This window comes from Ranitomeya variabilis, chromosome 3, assembly GCF_051348905.1.
Source record: "Ranitomeya variabilis isolate aRanVar5 chromosome 3, aRanVar5.hap1, whole genome shotgun sequence".
Classification (NCBI taxonomy): domain Eukaryota; kingdom Metazoa; phylum Chordata; class Amphibia; order Anura; family Dendrobatidae; genus Ranitomeya; species Ranitomeya variabilis.
The window spans coordinates 165,661,479-165,675,120 of record NC_135234.1 but is presented as its reverse complement, the minus strand read 5'-3'; the positions used below and the strand labels follow the sequence as shown (position 1 = coordinate 165,675,120).

At 42.0% G+C, this 13,642-nt stretch overlaps 1 protein-coding gene across 3 annotated transcripts in view; it reads right to left on the bottom strand.

Moving 5' to 3' along the window:
* The window catches only part of KDM6A (lysine demethylase 6A), a 223,882-nt gene that overhangs the window by 76,998 nt on the left and 133,242 nt on the right, over window positions 1-13,642 (bottom strand). For all 3 annotated transcript variants that reach the window (XM_077294825.1, XM_077294827.1, XM_077294826.1), the window contains exons 5-6: window positions 13,235-13,293; window positions 9,216-9,336 (exon numbers count right to left, since the gene is read on the bottom strand). In XM_077294825.1, the coding sequence (XP_077150940.1) occupies window positions 9,216-9,336; window positions 13,235-13,293 (180 nt within the window). The remainder of the gene's footprint in view (window positions 1-9,215; window positions 9,337-13,234; window positions 13,294-13,642) is intronic.

Here is a 13,642-nt window from a genome sequence, read left to right as displayed (position 1 = left end):
TTTTTTGACGAATCTTTCGAGGCTATGTGCACACGTCGTGTATGCGTCTTCGCCGCATTTTTCCGCTGCAAAAACGCATACACAACACAACCCATGTTAAAAATAATAAAAAATCGTGATATTCTTACCTTCCTGTGTCCCCCGTGGCCTTCCCGATGCTGCCGGAAGCTCCCGTTCCCAGTAATCCTTGCGAGCAATGACCTGTGATGACGTAGCGGTCATCACAGGCATAGACTGATGAAGGGACCTGAGTAGTCTCGAAAGCTTGCAATTTGTTACCATCTTTTCAGTTAGCCATTAAAAGGTATCAACCACTGAGGACTCAAATGTAAATATTTTTCAATCTCTGACAGCAGCATTTAACTCGCGCTTACAGAAATCGCATCACTAATCCCGCCCATCGATGACCCAGACACGTGATCGTGGGTCACCGATGGGTCAGCATGACAACCAGAGTTCTGCAGCAGACCTCTGTGGTTGCTATTGCCAGATTGCATGAACGCTGCCCCGTGGTCGGCAGTCATAGCAAGTGAGCATTTCTGCCACACACAGGCGATCTGATCATCGCCTGTGTGTAGAAGAGGCAATTAAAGTACTGTAGCTTCTAGTCTCCCATAGAGGCTACTGAAGCATGAAAAAGTAAGAAAAAAAGTTTTTAAAAATGTTAAAAATCTGAAAGTTCAAATCATCCCCCTTTTGCCCCATTCAAAATAAAACAATTAAAAAAAAAAATCTAATATAGACCTATTTGGTATCGCCACATTCAGAATCCTCCAGTCTATCGATATAAAAAAGAATGAATCCAATCGATAAACAGCGTAAAGAGAAAAAAATTAAACAGGCCAGAATTTGTTTGGTCGTCGCTACATTCCAATAAAATGCAATAACGGGCGATCAAAACATTGTATCTACACCAATATTGTAGTAATAAAAACGTCAGATCGGCACAAAAAATGGAGACACTACGGGTCTCAGAAAATGGCTCCATTTTTTTTTTTTTTTTAACAAAAACAAAAAAAACAAGCCCTCATATGGCCATTCTGAGAGCAGCGGTCATGTAATCGCAAGTACGCGATATGCACACTGTAGGCAAAAAACAGTCTAGTCGGAATGTGGCCGAGAGTATACTTGTCGGTCACATGACTGCCTGTTGCAGACACCGGAGAATCGTCACAGTGTGCAGTACATGCAATGTAAGGATTCACAAGTCTGCGGTTACATAGAGTGACTCCAGACTGTAAAGTGGAGGAGAAACTTTCACCACTAGACTTGTACAACAATATTTAAAAGTGGGAAGGCTGTTAAATCCTTCTGGAAACTGCAAAAAGTTGTATTTGTCTTGACAAGTAATTTTTTTCAATAACCAAAAATCAGTGACCAGACAAATCGCTATTTAGTGACTGCCAGATAGTAAGGTAAAATTGAAAATACACGTCACTGTGTATTCTCCACATATTTTGCCATTTTGCAATAAACCTTCATTATTTATTTAATCAGTGTGTGAGCCATATGAAACAGTTACAAACAGAACAGCTCATTTCACAGTCTATAATGGGTTCCTATGGGTAATACAGACAGTTTTCATAAATCTGTCCCTCAGTTTCAGTTTCTGCATGTAAGTGTGTACAGTGACATAATATAAAGATCTGTATACAAGGAGAAGCAGAGAAGCCAGCCCCCTCCTGCATGCCTTCTAGCCATCTCTGCTGCAGGGTATACCATGGCATCATTACTGGGTACAGAAGTTTCCATGACAACCTGCAGAATCCAGTAGCAGAATGCTTCAGCTCTCAGGACATAGAACGTAATGTGAGGATTTACATGTTACAGCGGTACCATAAGACAGCACCGAAGCTGATCAGGTGATGAACTCCGCTGCATTCTCTCTCGACAGCTCAGTGATACACTGCGGGAGCACTTACCTCCTGTCAGTGTATCGTCGGTGGCCGAGTAGGGCGGTACTGTTCTACAAATGAGATCGCCGTGGGACACTCGGGATTACGTGGACTCCGACAGACAGGGAGTATTATATGTTGGTTTATTTTACATTATTTCTAGGAGACAAGGGCGTTGGGGATTTGGTGTTAGGCGAGCACCTGCTGTAGCAGACGTAGGCCGATGGGAGCAGTAGTCTCATCAGCCCACGCCTGCTAAACTGCGGTAAGCTTTTTACCACAGGTCACCGCTGCAGGTCACAGTCACAGCTGCGGGGTAATGCGGACATCAGACAGCATGATCCCGCAGCGCTCTGACCGACTGTTACCGCCGGTAAGAACCACTGCACCGGTGTTTCCCACGCTGTCACACAGATAACAGCGTGGGAAACCCCATAGGAAGCTGGTAAAATGCAAACAAAAACTCAGCAAATCCACAAATCTTTTTATACCTGCGTTTTTGCTGCGGATTTGACAAACTTAATTGAAGGCAATGGGTGAAAAACGCTGCAGAAACGCACAAAGAATTGACATGCTGTAGGAAAAATCGCACTGCAAATACTGAAGGAAAATTACTGATCATGTGCACAATATTTCAGGATTGTCAATGAATTAGCTTGCATGAGGATTCCATAGCGTATTTTGGCCCATTTAAGCAGAGAAAACACATCAAAAACGCACTCTGTGCACACAGCCTTAAGGTACCTTCACACGAAGCGACGCTGCAGCGTCGCTGTTTGGTCGCTGGAGAGCTGTCACACAGACCGCTCTCCAGCGACCAACGATGCCGAGGTCCCCGGGTAACCAGGGTAAACATTGGGTTGCTAAGCGCAGGGCCGCGCTTAGTAACCCGATGTTTACCCTGGTTACCAGCGTAAAAGTAAAAATAACAAACAGTACATGCTCACCTGCGCGTCCCCCGGCGTCCGCTTCCTGTACTGTGTGAGCGCCGGCCCCAACAGCAGAGCGGTGACGTCACCGCTGTGCTTTTACTTTCACTTTAGGGCCGGCGCTCAGTCAGAGCAGGAAGCGGAAGGCAGGGGACGCGCAGGTGAGTATGTACTGTTTGTTTTTTTTACTTTTACGCTGGTAACCAGGGTAAACATCGGGTTACTAAGCGCGGCCCTGCGCTTAGTAACCCGATATTTACCCTGGTTACCAGCGTAAAACATCGCTGGTATCGTTGCTTTTGGTGTCAAACCGGACGATACACGCCGGTCTGACGACCAAATAAAGTTCTGAACTTTATTCAACGACCAGCAATATCACAGCAGGATCCTGATCGCTGCTGCGTGTCAAACACAACGATATCGCTATCCAGGACGCTGCAACGTCACGGATCGTTGTCGTTCTCGTTGTAAAGTCGTTTCGTGTGAAGGTACCTTTACACAGGTAATCCAGCTCCACCTCGTTATAGACTCACAAATCATAGTGACTCTTCTATGACGGGGCTATTCAGCGCTAGATAAAAGTCTGTTATGAAGAGCAGATGGAGACCATGCTATTACACTTTTATTAACCCCATTCACTGTATCAAGTAAATAAACTACATCAGGAGATGAGCATGTTCCATATAAATGTACCGACTTAGATATAATATAACTGGCACCTGCTGACAGGAGATGGCACATGTGGGGATAGGAGGAAGTGTCATTACCCGCCCGTTCACCATGATGGGTTAACATGGCAGAGGACGTGCCATTATTGATATTCCTAAGTCCATAGGCTAGCTTCATAGGAGATTAGAAAATATACAATATACTGCAGTACTAAATTACCCTAGGGTATTGCACAAAAGATCGCAAGTTCAGGTATACTATAAGGGGCTAAAAGAATGTAAGACAAAAAAAATTACAAAAATTAAAAAAAATAAACACCCTTTCCCAAACTTAAAGAAACGAAAACAAATAAAGTATACTTGGTATCAACAGGTATTTTTATCGGAGGAGTCGCCACACCTTACAAAAACGACAAAAACTAAAATTACTTCTCATTGTACAAAAAAAAAAAAAAAAAAAAAAACCTCATACAAAACATGGATTTTAGAAAACAGGGAAAAAAATGTAAATTTTATTTACAAAATTCAGATTTTTTAAAATATTTTAATTAGTTAAAATTATATACATTTGTATTATCTTAATTCTACTGATCTGGAGAATATAATTAGCAGCTTAGGCTACTTTCACACTAGCGTTGTTTGCTGTACGTCACAATGCGTCGTTTAGGAGAAAAAACGCATCCTGCAAAGTTGTCTGCAGGATGCGTTTTTTTCCCCATAGATTTACCTTAGCGACGCATTGCAACGTATGGCCACACGTCGCAACCGTTGTGCGACGGTTGCGTCGTGTTTTGGCGGACCGTCGGCACAAAAAAAGTTACATGTAACTTTTTTAGTGCATCGTGTCCGCCATTTTCGACCGCGCATGCGCGGCCGAAACTTCGCCCCCTCCTTCCTGGACCTTACAATGGGGCAAGTCGTAAGACTGCTTCCGCTGCCCACGTCGGGCATCAACGCGCGTCGGCACGTCGGGCCGACGCTAGTGTGAAAGAAGCCTTAAATTTATTGCATAATGAATGCTGAATTGATATGTATGGTATTGAACTAAAGTAAATGTCATCACTCAAAACCTCAATTTGTTCTGCAAAAAAAAAAAAAAAGAGGTCCTCATACATCTATACAGATGCAAACAACTGAGGCTCTTGGGAGACAAAAAGAAAAACTGGCCTGGTCAGGGACGGATGTGGAACTGTCACATCAGCCATGCTTATCTGTTGGTGGGCAGGGTGTACATCATATAAGATTAATACTAAAAAGGGGTTGTCCGGGCTTTTCAATATTGTATGTGTGTACCTAGGTTGCGGTATGCTGACAATGTGCAATATACTTCCTGCATCCTGCATGGTTGCACAGATACCTCACTTCGGCATGTGACCAGCTCACTCCCGCTTCTGGAGGAACTGGTCACACACCATCTAGAGTTTTCCTGCCCGTCAGAGACTGGACGTAACATCACAACAGAGACCACGTCCTGTCTCAACCCCACCCCACATTCATCTGTGCAGGCACTCTTCTTACATCTGCATAATAGCGTGGTGCGAAGCAGCGGCATAGTTGATTGGATCAAGCTGTCCAATCATCTGTTACCGGTGACAAACTGGGTGCAAAAGACAATGTCCAGTGAGCGCCTCCCTCCTCTGAGTAAAGTTTCATTTGAAAGGAGAGACCAGAAAGCAGGAAGTGCAGCTGTCACAGCTCTACTCCTCGGTCTTTTGCACCTACCACTGTCACAGGACGAATACCCAGTCCTCTTCACATGCTACCCCCCATTGTATTCTCCCACAGCTGCAGTGTCAGACGTGGCCCAGTCCACACCTCTCTCACAAATCTCCAGAGACTGCACTGCCAGCAAGGGAAGATCAAACAGCAAGAGAAAAGAGGTGATAAGAAGGCAGTGAAGAAAAGACAGCACAGGAGTCAGAAAAGTGAGCGAGATATCATCTGTCCATCCCTCTTGCTGCGGGCACACATCAAACCCACAGCTTTCCCCACAGACAGAAAACCATACTTTCAGATATGGGAGGATAGAGACTGCACAAGCCCAGGGGTGGGCACAGCGTGTGGGAGGGGGCAGTCTAGGGGATTATAGGCAGCTCCTCATTTTGGACTCAGTCTTTCTACTGGCAGGAGGCCCGTTAGCTGACCCGGCCAGGGAATCACGTAACAAAGATCTATTAGCGCCTCCCTGTGGTCACATGCTACATAACATGGTAATGGCAACCTATCTATACCCTACCCTTGTACTACACTCCTGACTGTATACACGCATATCTGTTAAATTAACCTTGGGCTGCTCTTATCTCTATTCACGAATCTCCATGTCCGCACGCTCAGTTGGTTATTATACAATACCCGGGGTTGGTTTCTGACCCGATATAAGCCTGCTGTCGGACGGGACTTATATCGAACGAGGAGCTGGTAGCAGCATACCGTACTGTGTTAGTGAGGAGCCCTGACAGTGACAGCCGGGAGGTGTGTGTGTATATATATGTATATATATATATATATATATATATATATATATATATATATATATACCTACCAAGTGAAAAAAGGAAGGCAGCACTCCAATTCTTGAAAAAGGTGAAAAAGCTGTGACGTTTATTTCAGACCCACATCTCTATACGACGTTTCGGCTCACACTGAGCCTTTCTCAAGCCTTGAGAAAGGCTCAGTGTGAGCCGAAACGTCGTATAGAGATGTGGGTCTGAAATAAACGTCACAGCTTTTTCACCTTTTTCAAGAATTGGAGTGCTGCCTTCCTTTTTTCACTTGGTATGATATTTGGGTGGATGAGTGGGCCGTCCTGCCCAGGAGGCTTGGCACCCATTGGTGAGCTTGTGCTGTTTCCATTATATATATATATATATATATATATATATATATATATATATATATATATATATATATATATATATATATATATATATATATATATATATATATACATATATACATATATAGACACACACACACACACCCACCCCCAGCCTGGACTGGTGATGTATATCCCCCTTATTGGGAGCGCCTCAATAAGTTTTTAAAAATCAGAAATAATAACGTCAAATCACCCCTCTATTTGCCCCATTAAAAAAGAAAACAATTGAAAAAAATAAAATACACATTTGGTATTGCTGGGTTGAGAAAGGCAGTAAAATGCAATAAGAGGCGATCAAAACATTGTTTATACCACAAAATGGTATCAATAAAAACGTCAGCTCAGGCAGCAAAAACATCACCCAGCCCCAGATCCTAAAGAACTGAAGAATGAAAATGTTACAGGTTTCGGAAAATAGGGACAAAAGCAAAAAATGTTTTTTTTCTTACAAATTTATGATTTTTTTTTCACCACTTAAATGGTCAGCTTACTGACATGGGTAATCCTATTGCCAGGTCAGTTTTACCAGATGGTGAACAATGTAAATTAAAAACCCCAAAAAATTATTGTGAAACTGCACTTTTTTGCAAATTCAATTTTTTTCCATATTCCGGTAAACTATACGGTAAAACGAATGGCGTCATTCAAAAATACAACTCGTCTCCCACAAAAAGCAAGCCCTCCTACAATTAAATGGCTGGAAAAAAAAAAAAAAAAAAGTTATGGCTATTGGAAGAATTTGACAGCATGTAAATTCTTTGTGCGGATTCCGCTTTGGTTTACACCTGCTCCATAATAGTAATCCGCAGGTGTAAAACCGCAGGTGGAATCTGCACAAAAACCGCGGTAAATCCGCAGTGTGGTTTACCTGCGGATTTACAAAAACAGGTGTGGAAAAATCAGCAGACGGCCTACGTGTGCACATACCCTAATAGCGTAAAATTTTTAATTTTATTTTTCAGTGTATTTATTAATCCTCTTAGAGGATTCGAGCCTGCGATCGTTCAATTGTTTGTACTATATGCTGTAGGACTTTTGTATTACTATATACAATGGGGGTCCAGGATGGACGTCATGGAGGTCTTCCACAGACTCCTGGCCATAAGACTCCCGGCTATGAAGGCAACCCATAATCATGTTGCGAGGGCACAGATGGATGCCAAGGATGACATGTTTCCATGCTGCTGAGCTATTAAAAAAGGGGTTGTCCCGTCTAAAGCTAAAAGTCTGAGTCACTATGTGACTTCGGTGCTGGCACTGTGAAGGGCAATTATGTGACTGTGAGTATGTGATGTGCATATTCCCGACTACAATCCAACTAGATAGGCGCAGGCTCACTCCATACACGTGTTACAGCCATCTAGTCTGAACTTGTATGCAAATCACATACTCGCAGTCACACGATAGTCACTCCCGACACTGGAGAATCCTTGTAATGAGGGCGCCGTGAGGCTTCACAAGTTTGCAGTCACTATGTAGCTTTAGACCGGACAACCCCTTTAATGTGCTCACCAATAGCCATCTTCTCCAGTTTTCAGTGCCACATATGTGTTTTACTAGTGTAAGTTTGTGAGACTCACTAGAGAGAAGCTACCAATCATATCATATAAGCCTAGCAGAACACTTAAATGGGTATACAAAAGTCAGAGCAGGGTACCGTATATTCCTCCAGTAATATTGCCAGCTTAGAATTATATTGAGGAACTCTTTCTTTTTTTTGGCACTATATGTTTACAAGTAATAGGATCCTATGGAAGGTTTATGGTAGTTTACTATAAAGCATTTGTCGTCAACTGAAAAACTTCCTCCTGTTTTCTCCATTCTTCATTAATAAGAACACGAGGAATATCAGTAAGCTGATCAGCAACCTTGATAATTCCTGATCACCTTATCCAGTAGAACGTTGTGGACAATGATAGAAAAAATAAATATTTCCTCTAAGTTGATGGCAACACCTTCAGGATTTGCTATAGTCAAATTGGATGCACATTTTCAATGGATTTGCCAGTCGATCCACAGGAGAACGAGCCCCTGTAATTCTCCTGGGCTTTCCCATGCAGAATGTGTTGGTACAGCAATCAGCATTCTGAGAATTTGTAAAGGTTACTTATTGGTCCATTTTTAACAATCAACCAATTTTGGCCCACAAGAAGAATCACCAGGAAACAAGTCTTAATCTAGGAGCATATATCAAACGCTCTGAGGGCTCATTTCACACAGTGCAGACTTAGTCAGTATTTTTCCTATTTTTCCATCAGTTTTAGTAAGCCAAAACGAGGAGTTGATTCTAGACAAAGGGGAAAAACATTGAAAAGATTTTTACTTTTGGCATCGAGGCTTGACACTGGCTTTAAATGGAACCTGTCATGTCGCCAAACACTATTAATCTGCAGATAAATAGCATTCCAACTTTGTCCGGCACCTTACTGAAAGCGTGACTACCGGGAGAAAATTAACGTCATTTCTCCCCGAAAGACAGAGGCATTGTGTCATAGGTGTGCCCAAAGCTGCTGCAGTCAATGCTAAGAGCAACGGGTGTAGCTGCTCCTTGCACACCTCAGTGACTGAAAGGCGAACAGTCCTGGATGGAATAAAGATAATTTTCTACCAGTATTTGCAATTGAAGTAAAGCGGCCAGACAGCATTGTAATCTGCAGATCAACCTTATACATACAGGTTAATAACATTTGGGAACATGACTGGTTCCTTTAAAATACTGACCAAATCTGCAATCTGTGCATGTAGAGAACACACACACTGTCTAATACAAGCAACATTTAAACATACAAAGCCCCAACTGCAGGGGGTTCATGAACAGTGAACAGCTCCCCAAAATAATGATTACCTTTAAACTTGACTCATAGTCCGTATTCACTTTGAACATAAGTCCAAGTCGTAAATGGATTTCCTTGGCGCGACAAAAGCCGGGATCGACATAAAGCACTTCCTGAAATGCTCTAATTGCCCTAAAATAACAATGAAAATTGACAATATTTTATTGACAGTGATAATTGAAATATATAAGAATTACACAGAGGTGAAGAAATATTTATATACAGTACAGACACAGTTTGGACACCTCATTTAATGATTTTTCTGATTTTCATGACTTTGAAAATTGTACATTCACACTGAAGGCATCAAAACTATGAATTAACACATGTGGAATTAGAATTATATAATTAACAAAAAAGTGTGAAACAACTGAAATTATGTCTTATATTCTAGGTTCTTCAAAGTAGCCACCTTTTGTTTTGATGACTGCTTTGCACACTCTTGGCATTCTCTAGATGAGCTTTAATAGGTATTCACTGGGAATGGTTTTCACTTCACAGGTGTGCCCTGTCAGGTTTAATAAGTGGGATTTGTTGCCTTATAAATGGGGATGGAACCATCAGTTGTGTTGTGCAGAAGTCTGCTGAATACAACAGCTGATAGTCCCTACTGAATTGACTGTTAGAATTTGTATTATGGCAAAAAAAAAGGCACCTAAGTAAAGAAAAACGAGTGGCCATCATTAAGAAATGAAGGTCACTAAGTCTGAAAAATTGGGCAAACTTTGAAAGTGTCCCCAAGTGCAGTGGCAAAAACCATCAAGCGCTACAAAGAAACTGGCTCACATGAGGACCGCCCCAGGAAAGGAAGACCAACAGTCACCAATCTGTGCTTTGGTCTGATGACTCCAAATTTGAGATCTTTGGTTCCAACCACAGTGTCTTTGTGCGACGCAGAAAACGTGAACGGATGGACTCTACATGCCTGGTTCCCACCGTGAAGCATGGAGGAGCAGGTGTGATGGTATGGGGGTGCTTTGCTGGTGACACTGTTGGGGATTTATTCATAATTGAAGGCATAATGAACCAGCATGGCTACCACAGTATCTTGCAGCGGCATGCTATTCCATCCGGTTTGCGTTTAGTTGGACCATCATTTATTTTTCAACAGAAAAATGACCCCAAACACACCTCCAGGCTGTGTAAGGGCTATTTGACCAAGAAGGAGAGTGATGGGGTGCTACGCCAGATGACCTGGCCTCCACAGTCACCAGACCTGAACCCAATCGAGATGGTTTGGGGTGAGCTGGACCGCAGAGTGAAGGCAAAATGGCCAACAAGTGCTAAGCATCTCTGGGAACGCCTGCAAGCTTGTTGGAAGACCATTCCCGGTGACTACCTCTTGAAGCTCATCAAGAGAATGCCAAGAGTGTGCAAAGCAGTCATCAAAGCAAAAGGTGGCTACTTTGAAGAACATAGAAAATAAGACATTTTCAGTTGTTTCACACTTTTTTGTTAAGTATATAATTCCACATGTGTTAATTCATAGTTTTGATGCCTTTAATGTGAATGTACAATTTTCATAGTCATGAAAATACAGAAAAATCTCTACATGAGAAGGTGTGTCCAAACTTTTGGTCTGTACTGTATATTTTACAGTGTTAGCCAGTAGACAAAGAAAAATTGAATCCCGAGTAGCCAGTGGAAAACCGAAAAGGCGATTATAAGGGTACAAGTCTGTCGATAACTTTTAAAAAATATTTTTTTATTCAATAATATATTTTAAATTGTTGTGGATTTTCAAAAACTGAAAAGTGGGGCGTGCAATATTATTCGGCCCCTTTACTTTCAGTGAAGCAAACTCACTCCAGAAGTTCATTGTGGATCTCTGAATGATCCAATGTTGTCCTAAATGCCTAATGATGATAAATATAATCCACCTGAGTGTAATCACGTCTCCGTATAAATGCACCTGCTCTGTGATAGTCTCAGGGTTCTGTTTGAAGCACAGAGAGCATCATTAAGACCAAGGAACACAATAGGCAGGTCCATGATACTGTGGTGAAGTTTAAAGCCAGATTTGGATACAAAATGATTTCCAAAACTTTAAACATCCCAAGGAGCACTGTGCAAGCGATCATATTGAAATGGAAGGAGTATCATACCACTGCAAATCTACCAAGATCCGGCCGTCCCTCTAAACTTTCATCTCAAACTAGGAGAAGACTGATCAGAGATGCAGCCAAGAGGCCCATGATCACGCTGGATTAACTGCAGAGATCTACAGCTGAGGTGGGACAGTCTGTCCATAGGACAACAATCGGTCGTACACTGCACAAATCTGGCCTTTATGGAAGAGTGGCAAGAAGAAAGCCATTTCTCAAAGATATCCATAAAAAGTGCTGTTTAAAGTTTGCAAGAAGCCACCTGGGAGACACACCAAACATGTGGAAGAAGGTGCTCTGGTCAGATGAAACCAAAATCGAACTTTTTGGCAACAATGCCAAATTATATGTTTGGCGTAAAGGCAACACAGCTCATCACCCTGACCACATCATCGCCACTGTCAAAAATGGTGGTGGCAGCATCATGGTTTGGGCCTGCTTTTCTTCAGCAGGGACAGGGAAGATCGTTAAAATTGATGGGAAGATGGATGGAGCCAAATACAGGACCATTCTTGAAGAAAACCTGTTGGAGTCTGCAAAAGACCTGAGACTGGGATGGAGATTTGTCTTCCAACAAGACAATGATCCCAAAAATAAAGCAAAATCTACAATGGAATGGTTCACAAATAAACGTATCCAGGTGTTAGAATGGCCAAGTCAAAGTCGAGACCTCAATCCAATCGAGAATCTGTGGAAAGAGCTGAAAACTGCTGTTCACAAACGATCTCCATCAAACCTCACTGAGCTCGAGCTGTTTGTCAAGGAAGAATGGGCAAGAATTTCAGTCTCACCATGTACAAAACTGATAGAGACATACCCCAAGCAACTTGCAGCTGTAATTGCCGCAAAAGGTGGCGCAACAAAGTATTCAGTTAAAGGGGCCGAATAATATTGCACGCCCCACTTTTCAGTTTTTGAATTTCCACAAAAATTTAAAATAACTAATAAATTTCGTTCAACTTCACAATTGTGTTCCACTTGTTGTTGATTCTTCACCAAAAATTTACATTTGGCATCTTTATGTTTGAAGAATGATATGTGGGAAAAAATAGAAAAGTTCCAGGAAGCCGAATACTTTCGCACGGCATTGTAGTAGTAATGCAGAGTAAAATTCGTAAAATTAATGTTCAGTTTATTAGTAGTTACTAGTGATGAGCGAGTATGCTCAATACTCTGGTTTTCCCGAGCATGCTCGGTGGCCTCCGAGTATTTGGATGTGCTCGGAGATTTAGTTTTCGTCCCTGCAGCTGCATGATTTGCGACTGCTAGACATGCTGAACACATGTGAGAAATCCCTAACAAACAGGAAATCCCTGCACGTATTCAAGCTGTCTAGCAATCGCAAATCATACAGCTGCAGGGACGAAAACTATCTCCGAGCACATCCAAATACTCGGAGGCCACCCGAGTAACGAGCATACTCGCTTATCACTAGTAGTTAAACACAGAGTGTGGTTGTATTTGTTTGTTTTCTATAGCAATACAGTCACCACAACATGCACAGTACACGTATTTATTATTATTTCATTTTGCTAGAAAGTGCTTGACAAAGTTGCTGGGCTCTTGTCCTTCATCTGCTTCTTCCCAAAAAGATTACAGAAGTCTCGTGGAGTGTCCAGAAAAGCCTGAGAAACGGCCCCGTTTGACCCGATCGGCATAGTTTGTGCTGTTCCTTATAGAGGGCAGTGTAGGCTTGTGTCAGACTAAGGCTGTGGGCAGACAGGAGACCAGAACTCTACACCGATCCTATAGTTAAAAATGTTGATTTCGACTGGAGAGTCCCTTCAAAGGGTGCAGTTTACCTAGGTATCTGCAATTCAGAGTTAAGTTCAGAGAGACTATGATAGATTACCACTAGAAACACCCAAGCATTTTAGGGCCCACAACATCAGTAAATTCTAAAACATTAAAGTTAGAATACCTACCAGTGAAATGCATTGTAATGGAAGTAGACCAATCCAAGGCCATAAAGAAAGGCAGCATTCTAAAAAAAAAGCAGATTTATTTTAAGTGGAAATAAATATTACCAGTCTACGCAACAGTGAATAAAGCAATCCAGATATTTTGTTTAGTTTTTTTTCCTGTAATTAAATTCTAAATATAATAAATACATACAGTATATTTTACACTGTAATCCTGTCTGTTTTGATAATGAGATGACTGCTAAAGACTGCTATATTTTGGGCTCACAAGCCAGTGAGCCGATAGGGCAGCTACACTTTTTTGTTTTATTAACATATGATCAACCATAAGATACAGTGGAAGGCGGTAGCAGGACCCACATCTCCCCACCAATCACTCAAAACACTTGTCACATGTGCATGGCTCAGGAA